General features: G+C 41.5%; 1 protein-coding gene across 1 annotated transcript; it reads right to left on the reverse strand.

Moving 5' to 3' along the window:
* Nucleotides 1-15,747: 15,747 nt before the first annotated feature.
* On the reverse strand, nt 15,748-22,679 carry vax1 (ventral anterior homeobox 1). Its single transcript, XM_038960714.1, has 3 exons — nt 22,463-22,679; nt 20,055-20,242; nt 15,748-16,287 (listed from the first exon to the last, which is right to left on the reverse strand). The coding sequence occupies exons 1-3, from the start codon at nt 22,677-22,679 to the stop codon at nt 15,748-15,750; spliced, it is 945 nt and encodes a 314-aa protein (XP_038816642.1).
* Nucleotides 22,680-25,358: the final 2,679 nt, after the last annotated feature.

The raw sequence follows: 25,358 nt of genomic DNA on the forward strand, positions 1-25,358 counted from the left end.
TCATCTAGGGGCTCACAGTCACCTTCTTAGGACACCAGCTCAGCCGCACCAACACAGGTGTGTGGCGAGACTGTGACACAGGAAACTCGCATGCCTACACCTGTGTCAACGCCACAGTATAAAGGCATTGTTGAGAGTCACGTTGACCGCCTACGAGAGATAGGTGGGCACCTAGATGGTTAGACTTGTAGACAGACCCTCCCAACAGTTAATGTAAATTCAGCAACAAAAAAAACTATTATTTTTCAGGACCCTGTCTTTCAAAGATAGTTCGTAAAAATCCAAATAACTTCACAGATCTTCATTGTAAATGGTTTAAACACTGTTTCCCATGCTTGTTCTATGAACCATAAACAATTGATGAACATGCACCTGTGGAGCAGTCGTTAAGACACTAACAGCTTACAGACGGTAGGCAATTAAGGTCACAGTTATGAAAACTTAGGACACTAAAGAGGCCTTTTTACTGACTCTGAAAAACACCAAAAGAAAAATGCCCAGGGTCCCTGCTCATCTGCGTGAACGTGCCTTAGGCATGCTGCAAGGAGGCATGAGGGACTGGAGATGTGGCCAGGGCAATAAATTGCAATGTCCGTACTGTGAGACGCCTAAGACAGTGCTACAGGGAGACAGGACGAACAGCTGATCGTCCTCGCAGTGGCAGACCATGTGTAACAACACCTGCACAGGATCGGTACATCTGAACATCACACCTGCTGGACAGGTACAGGATGGCAACAACAAATGCCCGAGTTACACCAGGGAACGCACAATCCCTCCATCAGTGCTCAGACTGAGGTTGGACTGAGGGCTTGTAGGCCTGTTGTAAGGCAGTTCCTCACCAGACATCACCGGCAACAACGTCGCCTATGGGCACAAACCCACGGTCGCTGGATCAGACAGGACTGGCAAAAAGTGCTCTTCTCTGACGAGTTGAGGATTTGTCTCACCAGGGGTGATGGTCGGATTCGCGTTTATCGTCGAAGGAATGAGCGTTACACGGAGGCCTGTACTCTGGAGCGGGATTGATTTGGAGGTGACGGGTCTATCATGGTCTGGAGCGGTGTGTCACAGCATCATTGGACTGAGCTTGCTGTCATTGCTGGCAATCTCAACGCTGCGCGTTACAGGGAAGACATCCTCCTCCCTCATGTAGTACCCTTCCTGCAGGCTCATCCTGACATGACCCTCCAGCATGACAATGCCACCAGACATACTGCTCATTCTGTGCGTGATTACCTGCAAGACAGGAATGTCAGTGTTCTGCCATGGTCGGCGAAGAGCCCGGATCTCAATCCCATTGAGCACGTCTGGGACCTGTTGGATCGGAGGGTGAGGGCTAGGGCCATTCCCCCCAGAAATGTCAGGGAACTTGGAGGTGCCTTGGTGGAAGAGTGGGGTAACATCTCACAGCAAGAACTGGCAAATCTGGTGCAGTCCATGAGGAGGAGATGCACTGCAGTACTTAATGCAGCTGGTGGCCACACCAGATACTGACTGCTACTTTTGATTTTGACCCCCCCTTTGTTGAGGGACACATTATTCAATTTCTGTTAGTCACATGTCTGTGGAACTTGTGTTTATGTCTCAGTTGTTGAATCTTGTTATGTTCATACAAATATTTACACATGGTAAGTTTGCTAAAAATAAATGCAGTTGACAGAGAGAGGACGTTTCTTTTTTTTGCTGAGTGTAGGAGGGGAGGAGTTTGTATTGGGGTTGTGCCGCAGAGCATCAAGGGGATTATGTGTGTTGAGATGATCAGGTTCTAGATAAATAGTTGAAGTGAATTCCTGTCTCCCGTCTCATCATTATTGAATTGCTATAAAGACGTGGTTATGAAACCCATGAGATATAACACCTAGTGTGCATGTCAAAACCACCAGCGTTGCTAAAATTGAATAGTAGGTTAATTTGGGAGTTTCATGTGTCGGCTCACGGTCAGGGAAAGGGAAGGGGGGCATTGACAGTTCAACTGTTCATTAGTAAGAGGCAGATGTCAGCAGCAGAACAAGTTTAAAACAAGTAAAGACTAGGTAGCTTGTTTCAACAGCATATCTAACTAGCTGATTCATTTATATGCGCTATACCACAGGAGGTTGGTGGCATCTTAATGGTTTCCATGTGTTTGATGCCATTCCATTTGCTCCGTTCCAGCCATTACTTTCAGCCTTCCTCCCCTCAGCAGCCTCCTGTATGCTATACACACTCATAGATTCTACCCACACATCCACAGGCACATACAATGACACTCTCGCACCCCCCCACACATACACACACACACACACGCATGCACACCCACACACTGAAGCTCATACACACACACATTCACTCACACACTACACACATACAACCACACGGCAGGTAGCCTCGAGGTTGAAGCGTTGGGCCAGTAACCGAAAGGTCGCTGGTTCGAATCTCAGAGCTGACATGGTGAAAAATATGTTGCTGTGCCCTTGAGCAAGGCACTTAACCCCAATTGCTCTAGGAGTGCTGGACAATAGTGACCTTGGCTGTGACCCTACTCCCTGCAGGTGTCTCAGATAGAGTTGTGATATGCAAGAAACACAGGACAAATATAAACACCCCAAAAGTATTCTTACATCTACACACAATTACCTTATTCGCTGCTGCTACTATTTATTATATTTACCCTGCTGCTCAATCACTTTAACTTTAACCCTGATTACACAACTTTCACCAGTATCCCTTTCGTTAATTGGTACTGATGTTGACCTTGTATATAGTGTATATTTTTTGTATTTCTCATGTGTATTTCTTTTATATGACTTAGTATTACTGCAACGTTGAGGAAGAGCTCAAAGCAAGCATTTCACTTTACTGTTTACACCTGCTGTATCCTGTGCACATGACAAATAAACTCTGTGTCACGTTCCTGACCGGTTTTCTGTTATTTTGTATGTGTTTGACGGTCAGGGCGTGAGTTTGGGTGGGTAGTCTATGTTATGTGTTTCTATGTTGGTTAAAGGGTGACCTGATATGGCTCTCAATTAGAGGCAGGTGGTTTTCATTTCCTCTAATTGAGAGCCATATTAAGGTAGGTGTTTTCACATTGATTGTTGTGGGTGGTTGTCTCCTGTGTCAGTGTCTGTATGTTACGCCACACGGGACTGTTTCGGTATCGTTCGTTCGTTCGTTTTGTATGTAGTCTGTTTCCTGTTCATGCGTTCTTCACGTTATATGTAAGTTCGTGTCCAGGTCTGTCTACTCCGTTTTGTTATTTTGTTAGTTATTCAAGTTAGTTCGTTTTTTGTCTTGTTCAATAAATATCATGTCAAGTTACCACGCTGCGTATTGGTCATCTGATCCGTCTCGCCTCTCCTCGTCCGAGGAGGAGGAAGAACTAGAGAACCGTTACAGAACCACCCACCGAACCAGAACCAAGCAGCGTGAGTTCGAGCAGTGGCCTACGAAACAGGAATCCTGGACATGGGAAGAAGTATTGGAGGGAAAAGGACACTGGGCTCATATTGGGGAATATCGCCGCGCTCGTGAGGAGATGGAAGCAGCGAGAGCCCAGGAGCGGTGGTATGAGGAGGCAGCAAGGAGACGTGGCTGGAAGCCGGAGAATCAAGCTCAAGACCGGAGTTATGAAGGTACGCGGCTAGCACGGAAGCCCGTGAAGAAACCCCAAAAATTTCTTGGGGGGGGGGGGGGGGGGGCAAAGAGGTAGTGGGTCAAGGGCAGGTAGGAGACCTGCGCCCACTTCTCAGGCTAACCGTGGAGAGCGGGAGTACGGGCAGACACCGTGTTACGCAGTAGAGCGCACGGTGTCTCCTGTACGTGTGCATAGCCCGGTGCGGGTTATTCCACCTCCCCGCACTGGTAGGGCTAGATTGAGCGTTGAGCCGGATGTCATGAAGCCGGCCCTACATATCTGGCCACCAGTACGTCTCCCCGGGCCGGCTTACATGGCACCAGCCTTACGCATGGTGTCCCCGGTTCGCCTACATAGCCCGGTGCGGGTTATTCCACCTCCCCGCACTGGTCGGGCGACGGGGAGCATTCAGCCAGGTAAGGTTGGGCAGGCTCAATGCTCAAGGGAGCCAGTACGCCTGCACGGTCCGGTATTTCCGGCGCCACCTCCCCGCCCCAGCCCAGTACCACCAGTGCCTACACCACGCAACAGGCTTCCTGTGCGTCTCCAGAGCCCTGTTCCTTCTCCACGCACTCTCCCTATGGTGCGTGTCTCCAGCCCAGTGCCTCCAGTTCCGGCACCACGCACTAAGCCACCTGTGCGTCTCCAGAGCCCTGTACGCACTGTTCCTTCTCCCCGCACTCGCCCTGAGGTGCGTGCCCTTAGCCCGGTACCACCAGTGCCGGTACCACGCACCAGGCCTATAGTGCGCTTCGAGAGGTCAGTGTGCCCTGTCCCTGCTCCCCGCACTAGCCTGAAGGTGCGTGTCCTTAGCCCGGTGCCTCCAGTTCCGGCACCACGCACCAGGCCTACAGTGCGCCTCATCCGGCCAGAGCCATCCGTCTCCCCAGCGCCATCTAAGCCATCCGTCTCCCCAGCGCCATCTGAGCCATCCGTCTCCCCAGCGCCATCTGAGCCATCCGTCTCCCCATCTGAGCCATCCGTCTGCCCAGTGCCGTCTGAGCCATCCGTCTGTCCCGAGCCATTAGAGCCGCCCGTCTGTCCCGAGCCGTCAGAGCCGTTAGTCAGTCAGGAGCCGCTAGAGCCATTCGTCAGTCAGGATCTGCCAGAGCCGCCAACCAGACAGGATCTGCCAGAGCCGCCAACCAGACAGGATCTGCCAGAGCCGCCAACCAGACAGGATCTGCCAGAGCCGCCAACCAGACAGGATCTGCCAGAGCCGCCAACCAGCCATGAGCGTCCAGAGCCGTCAGCTAGCCATGAGCGTCCAGAGCCGTCAGCCAGCCATGAGCGTCCAGAGCCGTCAGCCAGCCATGAGCGTCCAGAGCCGTCAGCCAGCCATGAGCGTCCAGAGCCGTCAGCCAGCCATGAGCGTCCAGAGCCGTCAGCCAGCCATGAGCGTCCAGAGCCGTCAGCCAGCCATGAGCGTCCAGAGCCGTCAGCTAGCCATGAGCGTCCAGAGCCGTCAGCCAGTCATGAGCTGCCCCTCAGCCCAGAGCGGTCATTTATCCAGAACTGCCCCTCAGTCCAGAGCTGTCTCTCTGTCCGGAGCTGCCCTTCAGTCCGGAGCTACCTCTCTATCCTGAGCTACCTCTCTATCCTGACCTACCTCTCTGTCCTGAGCTATATCTCTGTCCTGAGCTACCTTATCCCGGGGCTGCCCCTTGTCCCGGTGCTGCCCCTTATCTTAAAGTTACCAGTTAAATTAAGTGGGTGTAAGATGAGGGTGGTCATTCTAAGGGGGAGACGTAAGCTGGGATTGACTATGGTGGGGTGGGGACCTCGCCCAGAGCCTGAGCCACCACCGTGGTCAGACGCCCACCCAGACCCTCCCCTAGACTTTTGGTGGTGCGTTCGGAGTACGCACCTTGAGGGGGGGGTTATGTCACGTTCCTGACCGGTTTTCTGTTATTTTGTATGTGTTTGACGGTCAGGGCGTGAGTTTGGGTGGGTAGTCTATGTTATGTGTTTCTATGTTGGTTAAAGGGTGACCTGATATGGCTCTCAATTAGAGGCAGGTGGTTTTCATTTCCTCTAATTGAGAGCCATATTAAGGTAGGTGTTTTCACATTGATTGTTGTGGGTGGTTGTCTCCTGTGTCAGTGTCTGTATGTTACGCCACACGGGACTGTTTCGGTATCGTTCGTTCGTTCGTTTTGTATGTAGTCTGTTTCCTGTTCATGCGTTCTTCACGTTATATGTAAGTTCGTGTCCAGGTCTGTCTACATCGTTTATTTGTTTTGTAGTTTATCAAGTGTATTTCGTTTCGTCTTCGTCTTGTTTAATAAATCATTATGTCACATAACCACGCTGCATTTTGGTCGAATCACTACTCCTCCGGAGGAATTCCGTTACACTCTGATTTGATTGGATTTAGTATGATCAGCTGATAGCCCGCCCCAGTGGTTCTAGCTTGCTTATGAGTGGAGGCCTTCATATACAGTGCCTTCAAAGTATTCACACCCCTTGACATTTTCCACATTTTGATGTGTTGCAGCCTGAATTAAATGGTTCTCACCCATCTACACACAACAAATGTCACTGGCCTACACACAATACCCCATAATGTCAATGTGGAATTATGTTTTTAGACATTTTTACTAAATCATTTAAAATGAAAAGCTGAAATGTCTTGAGTCAGTAAGTATTTACCCCTTTGTTATGGCAAGCCTAAATAAGTTCAGGAGTGAAAATGTGCTTAACAAGTCACATAATAAATTGCATGGACTGTGTGCAATAATAGTGTTTAACACAATTTATTTATCTGTACCCCACACATACAATTATCTGTAAAGTGGGTCCCTCAGTTGAGCAGTGAATTTCAAACACAGACAGCCACAAAGACCAGGGATATAGATGGGTAAAACAAATAAAAAGCAGACATTCAATATCCCTTTGAGCATGGTGAAATTATTAATTACGGATGGTGTATCAAACAGCCAGTCACTAGAAAGATACAGGCATCTTTCCTAACTCAGTTGCCAGAGAGGATGGAAACCACTCAGGGATTTCACCATGAGGCCATTGGTGACTATAAAAGAGTTACAGTGTTTAATTGCTGTGTTACTAGTTAATGGCTGTGTTACTAGTTACTCCACAATATTAAACTAACCATAACACTAACCTAACCCATCAGTCGGATTTTAGACCAGGTCATAGCACTATATCTGTTGCATCCCTAGTCATAAATTAAGTGGTTAACTGTATGGATAAAAGGCAACATTGCACTGCCCTCTTCATTGACCTGTCAAAGGCTTTCGATACTGTTGATCACTCACAGCTTTCCTCAATTGGCCTAGACCAGACTGCATGTAACTGGTTTAAAAATTACTTGATGGATGGTTTTAAATCAGGTTTCCTGTATATTACGAAAGGTGTCTCACAGGGGTTGATTCTGGGTCCTGTACTTTTTACTGATTACATTAACAGTATCAACTTGTCCGTAAAAACATTTTACCTGCACTTGTATGCCGATGATAGTGTTGTGTATGCCATTGCCCCCACAGTTGACCAGGCTCTATCTGAACTACAGTCTGTCTTCATTGTATTACAGAAACTTTACTGACCTGAAATTAGCATTGAATGCCAGTAAAACGAATTACACTGTATGTTGTTCTCTAGAGCGGATAAAAATAACTCTGATGATTTAATCATATGTACTGTGGATGGTGCATTTGGATAGATGAAAATATGTCTTTAAAAAAGCATATTGATGAGTTTATTAAGAAGCTGAGAATAAAAATGGACTTCTTCTATAGAAATAAGTCCTACCTCTCGCTAAATAGTCGAAAGCAGATTATTCAGTCGATGTTCCTATCGGTCCTAGACTATGGCGACATCATCTATATGAACGCAGCTGCAACTTCATTAAAGACGTTAGATGCTGTTTATCATAGCGCACTGCACTATATTACGGGTTAAAATGTTAGTACTCATCATTGCATTCTCTACCAGACAGTTTATTGGCCCTCTTTGATGATGATCAAGCTGATCCTAACTGTTATAATGTAGGCTTATTTCTATTTTGCCCTGTTTATCAAAAGTGTTGGAAAAACTTGTCAATAATCAACTGACTGGCTTTCTTGATGTCGATAGTATTCTCTCTGGTATGCAATCTGGTTTCTGCTCAGGTTATGGATATATCACTTCAACCTTAAAGCTCCTCAATTATGTCACCATTGCCCTTGATTCTAAGCAATGTTGTGCTGCTATTTTTATTGACTTGGTTTAAGCTTTTGATACTGTAGACCATTCCATTCTTGTGGGCAGGCTAAGGAGTATTGGTGTCTCTGAGGGGTCTTTGGCCTGGTTTGCTAACTACCTCTCTCAATGAGTGCAGTGTATAAAGTCAGAAAATCTGCTGTCTCAGCCACTGCCTGTCACCAAGGGAGTACCTCAAGGCTCAATCCTAGGCCTCACGCTCTTCTCAATGTACATCAACAACATAACTCAGGCAGTAGGAGGCTCTCTCATCCATTTATATGCAGATTATACAGTCTTATACTCAGCTGGCCCCTCCCCGGATTTTGTGTTAAATGCTCTACAACAAGGCTTTCTTAGTGTCCAACAAGCTTTCTCTACCCTTAACCTTGTTCTGAACATCTCCAAAACAAAAGTCCTGTGGTTTGATAAGAAGAATGCCCCTCTCCTCACAGGTGTGATTACTACCTCTGAGGGTTTAGAGCTTGAGGTATTCACCTCATACAAGTACTTGGGAGTATGGCTAGACGGTACACTGTCCTTCTCTCAGCACATATCAAAGCTGCAGGCTAAAGTTAAATCTAGACTTAGTTTCTTCTATTGTAATCGCTCCTCTTTCACCCCAGCTGCCAAACTAACCCTGATTCAGATGACCATCCTACCCATGCTAGATTACGGAGACATCATTTATAGATCGGCAGGTAAAGGTGCTCTCGAGTGGCTAGATGTTCTTTACCATTCAGCCATCAGATTTGCCACCAATGCTCCTTATAGGACACATCACTGCACTCTATACTCCTCTGTAAACTGGTCATTTCTGTATACCCGTTGCAAGACCCACTGGTTGATGCTTATTTATAAAACCCTCTTAGACCTCACTCATCCCCTATCTGAGATATCTACTGCAGCCCTCATCCTCCACATATAACAGCCGTTCTGCCAGTCACATTCTGTTAAAGGTCCCGAAAGCACAAACATCCCTGGGTTGCTCGTCTTTTCAGTTCGCTGCAGCTAACGACTGGAACGAGCTGCAACAAACACTCAAACTGGACAGTTTTATCTCAATCTCTTCATTCAAAGACTCAATCATGGACACTCTTACTGACCGTTGTGGCTGCTTTGCATGATGTATTGTTGCCTCTACCTTCTTGCCCTTTGTGCTGTTGTCTGTGCCCAATAATGTTTGTACCATGTTTTGTGCTTCTACCATGTTGTGTTGCTACCATGCTGTGTTGTCATGTGTTGCTCCCTTGCTATTTTGTTGTCTTAGGTCTCTTTATGTAGTGTTGTGTTGTCTCTCTTGTCGTGATGTGTGTTTTGTCCTATATTACATTTTTTATTTTTAATCCCAGCCCCCATCCCCGCAGGAGGCCTTTTGCCTTTGGGTAGGCCGTCAGTGTAAATAAGAATTTGTTCTTAAAACTGACTTGCCTAGTTAAATAAAGGTTAAAACAATATATTATGTCACGTAGGTTGATACATTGCTATGTTTTCATTTATAAAGCCCTTTTACAAAAAGTCGAACATCTTTATTTAACTTTAGACATACGAGGGATGGCAAACTCTGGAAATGAATTTGGTCTCTACTGAGTTAGGTAAATCAGCGTTTAGTTTTCTTGCACCTTATTTGTGGAAAGATCTTCAAAATGTTCTTACATTTGATGTTTTGATGCATCTAAGGCAATTCAGAAAGCTGATTGAGGATTACTGATTGAATGCTTGCTTTTTGTGTTCATATTTTGATGTGTGTATTTACTGTAATTTATGTAATTCAGGGCTTATCTGTAAAATAGTATGACTCCCTGATAAAATAAAGGTTAAATAAAATAAAATTGACAGAGTGAAAAGAAGGAAGCCAGCCTCCAAAACATGCATCCTGTTTGCAACAAGGCAAATAATTTGGCAAAGAAATTAAAAAGTTGTCCTTAATACAAAGTCCTAAAACAAATACATCTCTCCATATTTTCAAGCATAGTGGTAGCTGCATCATGCTTGTAATTGTTAAGGACTGGGGAGTTTTTCAGGATAAAAAATGAATGGAATGGAGCTAAGCACAGTCAAAATCCCAGAGAAAAACCTGGTTCAGTCTGCTTTCCATCAGACACTGGGAGATTAATTCTCCTTTCAGCAGGACAATAACCTAAAACGGAAGGCCAAATATACACTGGAGTTACAGTTTTGACTTAAATCAGCTTGGAAATTAACGGCAAGACTTGAAAATGTCTCTCTAGCAATGATCAACAACCAACTTGACAGAGCTTTGAAAATAATAATGTGCAAATATTTTACAATCCAGGTGTGCAAAGCTCTTTGAGACTTAACCATAAAGACTTACAGCTGTAATTGCTTTTATTTTCATGACATTTGCAAACATTTCTAAAAACATGTTTTCACTTTGTCATTATTGTGTGTAGATGGGTGCAATTTTTTTTTAAGCGTTTTGAATTCAGGCTTTTTTAAATAAGTCATGCGGTTATGAATACTTTCTGAAGGCATGTATGGAATCCCATGTGCGCTGGTCACCTGGACTGCAGGTCCTCTAATGTCCAAATTTGAGATGATTTTACGAATAAACGAACTGTGAAGGTACTACTAGGGCAATTCCAACAGAACGTCAACCAGAGAAAAAATCTTGGCCTTTTCAAAATGAAACCACGTTCCTAATTATCCTATAGGCTATATTTTGGTATGCATACTTTATTTTACCAGTGTTGTTTTGGAAAGGACTCACAGGGCTTGTTTGCTTCATTTGCATATTTTAATACAATATTTCAGAAAGTGTGTCATACAAATAATGTCATATTTGTGTCTATATTCAACTGGAAATGGTTATTTTGATATATATAAAGAGAAAGAAATACTCTATTTTGGGTGTGGTGCCTGGCTTTAGCCTATACAGTATGCTATTCAAGCTAACTGTAATTATGGAGTTCTAAGGTATTACGGCTTCTGTTCACTTTTTAAAAACTTTCCAGGTGTCAACAAATGTGTTATGATAGATTTTGATCAAGAAATCAGACTCGATAACGTCAATAGCAAAGTGTAACATTCATAATAGTAATTGTTCCTCTCCAAAGTAATAATGGAAATGACAATATTTTGAAAATGATAATATTTGCGTTCAGCAAACACAACACAGCATGTTTTGACCTAAGACTTACAAACGCACAGACTTTTGGTAATATGTTCAGTCTCTGCAAAAAGCTTGTCAATTTCATATAACATCCATGACGCCTCTTATTTACTTTATTTCTCCAACATGCCAATACTTAGAAGTCTGCTTTTTAGAGACACGCATAAAAAATGTCATTTATATTTTGTCTGTCCATTCTGTGAAACATTAAAGTTGTGATTTTGCATGCAAATGTAATGTCGGTAATGTTGGAATGGCCCACTACTCAAAGTAGTCTCATAGTATAGACATGTAGGAGATTAGTCACTAAGGGTTTTTTTCTCTTCTCAATCCTTTGATTGCATAATTGGATTAATTATTCAGTGAGGTTACCAGCCTGTCCAAGGTAGGCGGGTCACTTAACATTCTGGGAAGGACTAGGAAATCCTCTAGATTTGTCACACTTCAGGAACTGAGGTCACTAGTTCTCGCTGGTCTTATGTGGCATGAGAGAGTTGACGCTTTGATGAGAACTGTTTACTTTCTAATCCCCATACATATGTACAAACAGAAAGAGGAAAGAGGTGAACAAAAATAACAAAAACAGACTGGGTGCAGCTTTTCTTTCCTCCCAAGGCCTTAGCTTAAAGACAGGTCATGTGATGGGAGAAATGTGTTGGTGGTCTCAAGCTATGACACTCCCCCCAACAACTCCACCGGCTCCCTGACCCCCCCACTTCTCCCGACCTTCTGTCTAATTGGACTGCAGGAGAAGAGAGATAATGGGTGGTTGTAGGGGTGGGGGCATAAATGTGACCGTTCTTTTCTCCAGGGAGATTCCCAAGACACAGTGGGAAAGGTAAGATTCTCTGCCTGCGTTCATACTGCTGATAGACAAAAGACCCTCAGTTTCCAATGCCACTGAAGCATCCCTTCATTCACCCACAGCAGGGAGAGGGATTGATGGAATGGAACTGCATCTTCAAATTTGACTTAAGACCCAAGGCAAACATGCCCTGAACATTTTTATAAATGTATATGGCATGTTAAATCTGAACAGGGTTTTGTGTTCCCATGGTACCCCAAATGTAATAGGAGGTGCAGCATCAGCACTCTGAGTTCAAATATTGAAATGGACACAGACTGTTCTCGTATCATCAGGTTTCCTTGCAGCATATATTTCACAGTAACACATGACTAAAATGCTAATTTTACCAGTTCAAAGTTAGGTATCAAAGTAAAAAAAGATGAATCCTTTTTATCAAATTCCATCCGCACACAGGGAAATAAATGTCCAACTTGGAACCAGAACTTCAGCCATATTGGATTACTCCCCTTTTAATTTTTTTATTTGCCATGTACTTTGTGTGCAAGCTCTTTGTACTGGTCCATATTTAAATTGTTGCTGTGGCAAAAGAGGGCTATAGAATTTTTAAATATGTGACAATAATTGACAGCCAATGTACCAGGTACAACTTAATGAACTTGGCTGATATAAGCTAACACTAATACATTTGAAAAAATCATATTTTTATGCAATAATCATTGACTCAAACAAACAGAAAGCAGTTTGACACATGGTCGTACAATTTGGTACACATGTAGTATGGTAGAGCAGTAGCCATTCCAGGGGTATTATGCCATTTAGCCACATGGTGGGCTATGTGCTTATTTGTTTGGAAATCCTATACTACCTTGATAACAACAATAATCACATTCGTCCCCAGACTTTCATGGTTTTGACCACTGCAACTCCTTTTTTAAGAGATGTTTTTTCTTTTCTTTTCTCCAGGGAGATTCCCAAGACACAGTGGGGAAGGTAAGATTCTCTGCCTGCGTTCATACTGCTGATAGACAAAAGACCCTCAGTTTCCAATGCCACTGAAGCATCCCTTCATTCACCCACAGGAGAGAGAGGGATGGACAGAATGGAACTGCGTCTTAAAATGTAACTTAAGACCACTGCAACTGCTTTTTAAAGAGACAATTCCCCCTTGTGTGACATTTTTTTGTATTTTGAATGGTTCAACTCAATTCTTTTCAGAGGCCGGAGTGTTTTTTCCCTATTCCATAGAAAACAGTACTAATGAAAAGTCCTCCAAGGGTTCTTGAAGACAGAGACTGCAAAGGCCCTTTTCGCTGCATTGCTTTGCTTCCAGACAACGTTTTTTCAGTGTCCATTTTGACAGTTCTATAACACTTTTAACAATTGTAATCTTTCAACTAACCCCATCTAGTTCCGAAAGTTTGTTGAAGTGGGTCAGACCATATTTTTTATATCACTTCACCCTAGCCTCCTTCATTCCCTCAATCACATTTTTGAATTTGTGATTTGCAATTGGGCAAATTATTGGTTATATTTATGCATCTTTTTTATTTATTTTTTGTTTAACATTTATTTAACTAGGCAAGCCAGTTAAGAACAAATTCTTATTTACAATGACGGCCTACCCCGGACAACGCTTGGCCAATTGTGTGCCGCCCTATGGGACTCCCAATCACGGCCGGATGTGGTACAGCCTGGATTCAAACCAGGGATTGTAGTGACGCCTCTTGCACTGAGATGCAGGGCCTTAGACCGCTGCGCCACTCGTGAGCCCTAAGACGATGTACTCTCACTTCCTCTCCTCTATGTTATAATGATCTTTATCCAGTTAACTTACGAACATCTTTTCAAAGTCCTTTGACTTTAGTGGTAATATTCAAGAACACACTGTGAATACAACATTTTGAGAGAGTTGCACTTTTCAAAGTGCACTATTTTTTCTATTAATTAAAGGGTAAAAATGTATCAACATATAACATTTATTCTTCTATGCTCCTATCATTATTTATTAAACTGTCTCACACGATTTGTTTATAGCGATTCCATCTGCAGCTCACTATACTGTAGATTTTCCCATGAGTGAGTGGTTAGGGTTTGGATTAGGGTTAAGGTAGCAAACAAAAACCCTCCCCCAAAACACGTATGCTACTGTTGAACACACTCCTGGTTACCAGCTTAGGGCGACTAATTCAATAACTAAAATGTTCTTCCCCTTGTGTCAGCATTTCCTTTATAGTGCTGTATGAGTTCACCATACGCTGAATAGGCTACAATAAGTAGCATTGCAACCCAAAATAATACATAAGAAGGTCTCTGCATAGGGCATAACACCTCATTTGAATACCAACAAAATATGAAATAAACTGCTATTCAAACCCATTGTCAATGAAGGTACAACATGGCCTTTTTATCATAACTGGATTATCATCAAGACGAATCCATGAAAGAAATTGAAAAAACACACATGGCTTTTTTGGTAGCCATATATATATATAATATATATCCACACTCGTACCACACATTTCACAAAGTTCAAGATATTTCACAACAACAGCACCAAAGAGCTTTGATTGATTTATCACCTCCCTCTTTTACATTCATTCATTCATTATTTTGCAGATATACTAATCATCTATTAATTACAGACGTGAATAATTTACAATAAAATAACAATTTTAGGTACAATTCTCATTTTCTTTCTTTTCTTTTACACTACAGTAATTTCACTCAGTCACCTCATGCTCATTTCCCTCCAAACCTTCCGCCATGGTGACTGATCTTAAAACATTTCAGATGAGAAAAGTTATTGTCTTAAAGATTTCAAAGCCTTCTGCACTGTTTTCAATCATGTTGCATCAAGCTCAATTCTGTATATCCAACTATGCAAGCAGCTTTCTGAAGTTCAAAAGCTTTCCCAGAACTCTTTCCTCCATCAGCTCTTTTCCCCACCTCACATTTCCAAGCTTTACTCCAACTCTTATCTGTACACGTACATCTGGACTACCACTCTAATATTATTGAAATCACAGACGAAAAAGTGGAATACTGCATCTTTAAGACATGAAAGTCACAAATTTAGACTGTGTTAAAAATAATATTGGGAAAACCCTCACAGAACCATTTAGAAAACAACTAACACAGAACCATTTAACTATCATACGGTATGACAACATTTTTCTTTAGTTTGTTTTGGGCCAAAAATAAAAACAAATACAAACTGGTATAAAAGACTGTTATTGTAGCTTAATATTGGAAAACTGCATATGTAAATGAAATTTGCATGTTAAATACCTGTGTTCCTCATGAGTATCTGCAAATGGAAAAAGAGACCTGCGATATTTCCGTAAACAGAAATGTTATATTTGACAAAGGGCCGAATTAACTCCAAGTTCACCAGGCCGTCCTGAACTGACAGTCTGTCACCTGAATTGCACAAGCTGTAGTGCTTGATAACTCTAAGTCTACACACTGTGACACAAGTCTACCCAAAACAAGCAAATAAGAAAACACAAAATCAAAAACGGTACCATGATGTTACACCCTTGGCCAACCACTCAAAAGCTTTGTATGTATTGTGTCAATTACCTCCAGTAGCTAAACATTTGTGATGTGTTACCCAAACATTAACAGACTCATTTTCTGTGCTTTTTTTGGGGATTACTATTGCAGATAAATAAATGTGAGAAAATGTGGCAAAAAAATAAAATTCTGCTCCTTAGTAATCTCATGGATATTTGTTCCTCTGATCATTTGTATTGAAATTTAGAACTTGGAGATTCAATTTTAATTTAGTGCATAAGTAAGAATGAAAATGTATACATGTGTATGTTTTTGTTTTCCTCCCTCTGAGAGGCATCAGATGTTCAGTTGGATTTACACGAACAACAACCACAACACAAACAGGACAGAAGAGGGTGAAACAAACAAACTAAACCAAGACAATAAAAAACAAGGAGAACAACAAAGCAAATCAAAATCCTTTGAGAAACATCATTCCAAAACGTTTTTGTCCACACTCTCCTTCCCATTGGTCCGTGAGTAAGGTTCAAAAGCAGAAGAGCTCAGATAGCGGGCAGACAGTTCCTGCAGGTTCCCGGCCAGGGAGCCGGCCATGGAGAGCGGGTTGGAGGACATGCGGGTGGCCACGCTGCCAAGCAGAGAGGGCATGGGGAAGCTGAACAGGCCGTGAGCTGATGGGGAGTTCTGGAGGCCTGCCACCGTCCCTGAGCTCGTCACTATAGGTAGAGGGGGACTGCCGCCGGCTGTCCCTGAGCTGGCACCACTGCTGCTGCTGCTGCTTCCGTTGCTGACCATGCCCATGGAGGGTCCTCGCAGGGCGGCACCCAGGGTGCCGTTGCCACAGTGCTGCAGGAGCCCCGGCAGGCCTGGTGGCGTGAGGAGCCGGCCCTGCTCCAGAAGTCTCAATACACTGCAGGTGGCCGCCGTCTCTGACACCACCGAGCGCAGCTCTGAATCTTTGCCCTGGTCCTTCTTCTGCTTTGTGCGTCGGTTCTGGAACCAAACTTTAACCTTGAGGGGAGGACAAAAAAACGCTCCAAAATCAGCCAGAAAATAAGTAGTAGAAACCTTCAGCAACAGGGTCTATTTGCAAAAGCCAAATTAACATACTTTGGTTAATATGTATTATTTTCTAATATCTGTAGGCATTTATTGCAACACCAATGTTTGCAGAAAATTACTGAATAATTTGGATTGTGGTAAATAATTACTAATTCCCTTGTGATCTCAGTATAGGTCACTTGATGTCCACATGAATTGAATTGTGATAGTAATAACATTGGTAGCACGATCAGGGATTTAGACCAGGGGGCCCGGCTTCTACCTCTTGACAGATTTAGTAGCTAATTTACAGAAATACGGATTAAATCAAAACCTAATGCCTTGTAAATATTTACATATCAATGTCACATTAATGGATGTTATCAGAGTCACACATATACAATACAGTACTGTTTGTGGTCTAAACTTGAACAAAACTTTCTGTAATGGGAGCCATAAATTACTTTATAACATATTTTTCTTCTAGTGAAATGCAGACTGTAAGGTAAAGTAGCTAGAAATTAATAAAATGTATTTCCATGACCTTAGACATTTTATGAACATTTTAAATAATTAATGAACTCAAAGACATGAAAGTAACAAAAGCAGGGTCATATAGTAATGAGTATATATGTATGTGTGGCTGAAGTATACTGTTAGAAGGACATGAGTATAACAAAGTAAAGTGTGCAGAGTGTACAGATAAACATGGCTATTGTATTCCTATTCATGTGGATAAAGAAATAACGTGTTTGTGAAGAGGCCATTTTGACGCTGAAGAAGTAATGTTACTGCATTTGGATTGCACATGTTTGATGGTCATTCAATAATGAAAATAGACCTCTCTTTTCCCATTTGCATTTCATATATTTCTATTTTATATATTCTATTCCTTTTCCAAAAAGGATAATAGGAGTTTGTATTTTTTTTTGCAGTTTTCTTCATGTATTTCCCCACCTCTATCAAGTCTGTGGCAATTAAACCTGATTGCTTTCATACGGACCATAATTAGAGTGAATGTGTCTCAATCAATGAGCCTCCAGCTACAGTACCTCAAACTGCAGCTACTTCAATCACATCTGAATAGCATGTTTTCCTCCATCTACTTGTTGTAGATAAACAACTCAGTAATTCTCAAGGTTAGTTGGTCAATCGCAAATCTATTTTACACTCTGGAAGTAAGGAATTACATTATTACCATATTCCCTCATGTTATAAGAATATCCTAAATTATTGGTGAACATCTTTTATCTGAGAGGATACATTTTCAACAAGGTCCAACAAGGGGCTCTGAAGCCAGCAAGCCAAACAAAGATGATTAGGGGTGTACACTTCAGCATATGGCAGTCGTTTCTTAATGTAACACCCCAAGAGTGCATTGGAACAAAATGTTAATTTCATGATGCCATCATTAGAGACCACTTCATCAACGAATGAAGGAGACATTTGAAGATTTAATGCAATCAAGGAGCATGGCGGCGTGCAACATTTAATGTTGCATGTGAAAATACATTAAGAAATTCAAGCCTATTGTCCTCCCTATGAATGGGGACCTAAGGGCTGTGTGAAGTCTAAAGCACCATTATTCTATTCTAAAAACCACCAAAGAATTCTGAATTCATTGTGTGCTGACATGGTAAACTACATGAATACTGTAGCTGAATACAAAATAAAAGCATCAAATGTATTGGTCAGGAAAACATTTATTTATCATTGTAAAATGTATGTATGTATGTGTGTATATATATATATATATATATATATATATATATATATATATATATATATATATATATATATATATATATATGTATATATATGTATATGTATATATATATACTCACACACTAAAGTAGAAATTCCCCGAGGTCAATATTAATATTTCTTGTAATGATCAGAAATGCATGACAGAAACACGTGTCTATGCTGTGACTCAGAAGATAACTTTGCATAATGCTCCAGTCTGACCTCTGTCCAAAGTCAAGCTTGTTTAGGCCCACTGAAACATTCATGAGGTACGTAATAAACATATAAGGTAAATGTGGCTGACTATGCCATTAGCCAGCTTGCAACTAAACTAAGAAATAAAATTGTGCTACAAATATTTGGGACTAAGCTCTGAAGCAGAGAGCAAGATTTCCCTGAAGTGAAAATTATACATTGGAGGGTGACTAAGCTTGGTATCTCGTCGAGAACGAGCAGACAAGTGCAAATACAGTTCACCCACAGTGGGCGCAGTGTGACCTTTCCCTGACCCCACTGCTAAGCATGAGGTGAAAGCACTTTTTTATTTTTTTAAGGCCTGTGGACTAGAAACATACTGTTTCTGCACTGAAAATGAGCCTCCTTAATGCAACAATTTAGGCTAACAAGGTTATAGAATTTGTTGGGATAGCAGTGATATGAGATGCATAGTTCACTAGGCTAAATACAATGAAAGAGATTTGATTTGAGTTATGTATAGGATCATAACTTAACAATACTATGCTAGAGCTATATGATCAGTGAAGCAGTCTTCCTTTTTCTAAATTATCTTTAACTAATCAGTCAGCTAAATAGAAAATGCCAGGGTTATAGTAAAACTTATAAAGATTGTATTGGAATGGGATATGCTTACAGAAGTCTGATGACAATATAGAAAGCATTGCGTAAGTGAGATAAGTGTGTGTAATCATACACTCTATTTTTCACATTTGAGAGAAGATTTTGAAATACATAAGGGTCGTTCCACGAATAGAGTGCCCTTTATGTCCTTGTGAGATTATCTGTGTACATTTTGATAAACCACTAAATACTCCAATAGTAGTGTTTTCATGTTTGTCAGACTTCTAGGAAGATTGTAACCCACTTAATTTATTTGTATTTTATTTAGCTAGGCAAGTCAGTTAAGAACAAATTCTTATTTTCAATGAAGGCCTAGGAACAGTGGGTTAACTGCCTTGTTCAGGAGCAGAACGACAGATTTTTAACTTGTCAGCTCGGGGATTCGATTTGGCAACCTTTCGGTTACTAGTCCAACGCTCTAACCACTAGGCCCCTTAACCCCAAGATTTCACCAAGTTTTCACCATCATTGTAAAGCCCTAGTTCTTTTGTTGCTTTGAAAAAGTAACTTCTGAAGATTATTATTTATTCATTGTGATTTAGTGATTAATATTAAACATCTAACATTGAACATCTTATAGTCAAATAATATTGTAAAAGCAGGTGAGCTGGTTCTACTCCTTTTGGCCATTTTCTGGGGTTTTGTGGTAGAAAAATGAGTGCAACGAGCATACCATGTCACGCCTGTTACACTAGATCGATAGGCTAGCTCAATTTTTTGGAAAGCTTGCATTCAATTGCCCCTCCCTGTTGTACACAACAAGCTTCCATTTCCCCTGTCTCAAGGGGAGTTATGGCTGATTTAAGATGAAATCGTCAATTTTGTTACGGTCAACCCTGTTACGGTCAGCCCTATTACTTTAATTGCCACTTTTATAGTCTTTTTTATTTTACTTAACCTCTTGACATTGGAAAACCTATTTTTTATGAAGTTGAACAAGTGCTCTTTATGACAGAATGTTAAAATGGGGTGAAAAAAAATATGTTATTTTCTACAAAATTACACTACCCAAAAGGCACTCTATTCGTGGAATGACCCATAACATATCTATGATAACACAGAATGTGGATTTGGTATGTATTTACTCATGGCCAGAGTGAAATAGGTACATGTATTGTGTTGCTTGAATTTACCTGCGTTTCAGATAGATTTAGCTGGCGGGCCAGTTCTGTTCGTTCCCTCCCAACCACATACTGGCACCTCTGGAACTCCATCTCCAGACGATAGAGTTGCTCTGCAGTGAAAGAGGTCCGGGTTCGTTTGGGACGGTCCAAATCCAGTCCCTTTGGCAGAATGATCTCTCGGATAGACCCTTTTGCATCTACAAAAAAGAACAAGTGACCATTGAAGATTTGTCAATGATAACTGTATTCAAAATGTAGAAACACTTTTGGCTCATCATTATCACAACATCAGAATGACCATTCATCATTTTTAGTAATGTGTGTAGGCCTTCTGTTGTCCATGAAATGACCGATTACCGTCAATGAAAGACTTAGGTCTTGTTGCAGTGCATAGCATAAAGCTATATGGAGATATCGAGGATGATTTCATGTTTGCAAAATTGAAAAATTAACCATCCAGGTATGCACATGAATATGGTACATTATTTATATGAATGCATCAAATGCACAACATCAACCACAGTAATATGCATAACTTAAATTAATACACTGATATTTTCCCAACCAACTAGTGTACTTTCCAAACATACTAGGGGATAACCTCAACCACATTAAAAGCAGTCAAAAAAAACAATTAATTCATTTGAAAAAGCACCGTTTACAGAAGAAAGTTGATCAAACGTATAAAACAAATACAAAATACAATGATACATTATTTTATTTCATTGTGATCATTTCCTTTGGTCAACCCATTTAATTGCATCAATACTCTAGTCTAGATTATCATATTTTAGCATCTCAATCAGTACTCTCTCCTAAATAGTAAACTAACCTCAAAATAGTTGTTTTCCCTATAGTTTTCTACAATCAAAATGTAATGTGTAATTTAAAAAGTTGTACTATTGTCATGTAAACGGAAAATAATTAAAGGATATACCTTTAGATAACGTGATATTAATTGTATAACTGTATGAGCTTTTAATGACTTAATAAAAAGAGAGAAATGAGGAAAGATAATAAGGAAAATGTTTTTTCTTAAGAATTTACTCAATGAACTACAATAAATTATTACTTTTTAAATTGTGATTATTTCTCCCATCATCTAAAAGCAGCAAAATATAACCTGAAAGTATAAACATTTATGTTTGAATTTAGTTGTCATTTCGTTGCTAAATTATTTCCATAACAATTAGCAAGGATATATTCATGTTTTCAAACAGTCTCAATGTTTGACCAACTGTGTTAAACAGATTAAATAAATGTTGTGCGCTTATTCTGCTACAATTTAGCCCTGAGGCCAGACGCCACTCAGAAAGAGCACTAAAACAACATAACAATTAACTAATTTCTTTGTATTAACTGCATATGAAATACCTTATATTATTTAGAACAAGATGATGTAAGCAAATGCATTTTTACGTACATTATTATTACTCATTCATCATCTGTATCAGAATAAGATAGTGAAAACCTGGGTATCTTATGCTTTGAAACTTCTGTGAATATTGCTTTCAAATGAAATAGTATTTTCATGGAGAGAGATTATATAAAGTAGCATGAAATTCATCCTTCATTTTAAAACCAAATGTACAGTACTTAATATCTTAAATAAATGTGCTCTATGATTCTAGAAGTGTGCTGTATAATTCAATGTCAGAATAAACACAATTGTTGTGAATGCAAACCATTTTGATAGGAGTATATCACAGGGATAAAATGCATAACATTTAAAATTCATAAAAATGTGCAGATAGTACATTTTTATAAAAGTGCAAAAAAAATGTATGTTTGTAATTTACTTTAAATTCAAAATGGTTTAAGAAAAAAGCCCAAAATACTTTTACAATGACTAAAACTACCATGAGACAGATAAGAGTGAGTGGGGGTGTGTGTTTTTGATTTTTTTCTTCTTTGGCATAATGTTGCACTCTCACCCGAGAACGCCCCGGAAGCTGCTAAAGGGACTATAGCGCATTGCTAACTGATAGTGCCTCATTTCCTTTTTCTGAAGATGAACGAGTGATAAAAACAACAAATAAACCAAATAGCACTCGGGAGAAATTTGCTGCTTTGTGTCAAATATATAAAGTCAAATTAATATATTGAATGATTCTAATGATTGACAAATTTTAGCGATCCAATACCTCAAATATATTGTACATACAGTATAAAAACAGAGCATTTGGTTGGGAACAATTTAGCAGTATGTCTGTGAAACCAAAAGCTATTTCTATGCTTCTTGAGTCTACACAAAGCCAATACCAGAATCCCATATCCAAAACATCCGTCTGGCAATCCAGCATATCTCACATAGCAAATGATCTTATATCATCCTGTGGATACATATAAAGTAAAGCAATGAGCAAACAGAGTCCATACACTGCAACAGAAGTAAATATGAGTGGACATCCTCTCACCTCGGACAAGTATTCTCCGGCAGTAGTCCGGGTCCCCCGTGCTCCCCCGGTTTTTCTCACAGCTTTCCACCGTCCCAGATGGCGAAAAGGACTCCTGCTGATCCTTTAGGAAGGTTTTGGAAAGGTTTCCCTGGGAATCCTTGCCGTCTTTCCCATCCTTTATGCCGTTCTTCAGCCCCATCCCTGGTTCAGGCTCTTGGTTGTATCTGACCTCCATACTAACTTATCGTCTTCAATGTTTCTTTCTTTTTTTCCTTTGTCAGGTGAAAAAAACAGTGATTACAGAGAGTGTTGCACGTTGTGTTGTCTCAACAGTGTGGCTTTGTTTTAAAACAGCACCTTTTAGACCAGAGAGTCACCTATCTAATGTTCGGGGAACGCTTGCCTCACCTGCCAAGGTGCCCTATTATCGTTGTCCAACTCACTTGCCCAATGATCATGGACTTATCACTGAAACTCAACAGCCTTGTTACATACACATCAGGCTGATAGATGATCTCCAAATAATCAGAGCCATGGACCGACGCACGCTCACTGTTTCAATTGATTACGGTCATTTTGCTGCCTCCACATTTGCGTAGCCTCATGAATACACTAAATTGTTTGGGAAATATATCAGGTCCTAATGGAGGGGTTTGCTCGCTCCGTCCCTCTCTGTCAGCCAGCTCTCAGCCAGGGAATCAAGAGAAATGATTGGTCTCACTTTGCAAAAAAGCCTTCCTGAGCACACAGACACAATCACAGGGGTACGACACTTCCAGAAAAGTTCCCAGGCACATCATTCTTCGATCCCCGAAACATGGCCAGCCATTTTCAGCGTTCTTCGATGTTGGTTGTCTGGCCACGATGGCTAACTTTAAATCGCATTTACTGTGTCTTTCGCCAATGATCGTCCCTCTGCAACATACAGCTCTCACCGCTATAGTGCTATCCCAGGCGAGAGGGAGGGAGAGAGGGATAGAGAGAGAGAGAGATAGAGAGAGAAAGTGAGAGCGAGATGAGAGAGAGAGAGAACAAGAGAGAACGAAGAGAACGAGAGAGACTGAGATAGAGAGAATAAAGGAGAGGCAGAGAGACAGAGGATACAGAAAAAAGTGAATCCACCCCAATTGGAATTTGTACTGGCCACGACAGCTGATTCACAAAATTCACCCCGCTCTGCTTCACAGGAACTGTGTTAAAGTTTCCTGTGTTGACCCACGTCACTCAGCACGACAAACAACAGCACGAAGAGTAGCCCACAGGTCCTTGTCATTAACGCTGCGTCCCCACCATTCATATATATGCACCACAGAAGCAGTCTGTTGCACTAATACAATCTTAACCTGCACGATCTGAAAAACACAAAAATGGGACAAAACTTGTCATTAGTGCCTACACTAACACCCCTGGAACGGCCCCCCTCTCCAGCACTCTCCTTCCACCCTGCTACCCACCCACCAACTTTTAGCTATTTTCATTGTCAGAGCAACAATATCTCAGGGAACAGCAGTTGCCAGTAATCCAATAAGACCATTGATTAGGCTACAATGACTCAATTCAAACCAATGGCCTTGTGCAAGGAACATTCTCCGGCCCTTCTCGTCACCTTGTGGGGCCAGAAGCCCTCTTCAAGCTGCCCCCCTCCCTGAACACCATTCATTCCTTTATGGGAAACAGAGAGGAAAAGGAGTGAAAGATGGCAATTATCTAATTGGACTATTAACAAACAATTCTGTGAGTGTGGCTGCCAGGCAGCAAACTTGGGGTGGGTTTAAGGGCCGCATGTTGGACTAACTTTATTCACTGAGTGTTTGGGGGTGGCTGGTTGGAGTGGAGAAGGAGCGATTGTTAAATAAAGGTAAAAGGGGGCTAAAAAGAAAGCGACTGAAGGGGACTTCTGCTTCTCAAGCTGTGTTGCTGAGCTTCAGCCTGGGAAACAGCTTGTACACGCAGCACTGTGGCCTCTCGGGTTCCAACAATGGCTCATCTTGAAAAATCCGGTCCTCAATGGCCAGTTCTACAGCAATATTGCAAAGACAGTACCGCAGAATAGCATGAATATAATGTTAAAATGCAAATTCCATGTTAAAGACCGGAAAATAGTATGCACATTCAACATTTTGAGTATTCGAAAATCAATGGGTGGGCTTGTTGGGAAATTAGATGCTCTATTTTTTTGCCTTAGCTACTTGCATGTTATTTCACAGGCTTCACAGCTAGTTTTCCAATTAATTCCAATGTTTTCATCACAATGTGTTTGTTGTGTTTCTCATTTTTAATTATGAGCTCACTTGAAAGCTTTGCATACATCAAACAAGGTAGTAAAAGAGCACAGCAGTAACAGTAGCTCTGTACCTGTGTAGTAATGTTGTAATTACTAACGTAACAACATTGTATTAACATGCGGTTAATCACTTTGTAATGGTTATGGGGTTGAGCGTTCTTTGTTAGTGAAATAAGGAACAGTCAAGATACAGACACACTAGACCCACTCCATTTGACATACCGCCCCAACAGATCCACAGATGACGCAATCTCAATTGCACATCACACTGCCCACTCCCTCCTGGACAAGAGGGGAAATAACTATGTGAGAATGCTGTTCATAGACTACAGCTCAGCGTTCAACACTGGGGACCCTGGGACTGAACACCTCCCTCTGTAACTGGATCCTGGACTTCCTCACGGGATGGCCCAAAGTGGTCAGTGTAGGCAACAACGCCTCCGCCATGCTGACCCTCAGCACGGAGCCTCTCAATGGTGTGTGCTTAGTCTCCTCCTGTACTCCCTGTTCACCCACGACTACATGGCCACGCACGACTCCAACCACATCATCAAGTTAGCTGACAGTAGATAGATAGACTGGTAGATCACCGACGGTGATGAGACAGCCTACAGGGAGGAGGTCAGAGAC

The sequence above is a fragment of the Salvelinus namaycush genome, chromosome 22, assembly GCF_016432855.1.
Source record: "Salvelinus namaycush isolate Seneca chromosome 22, SaNama_1.0, whole genome shotgun sequence".
Taxonomy (NCBI): Eukaryota; Metazoa; Chordata; class Actinopteri; order Salmoniformes; family Salmonidae; genus Salvelinus; species Salvelinus namaycush.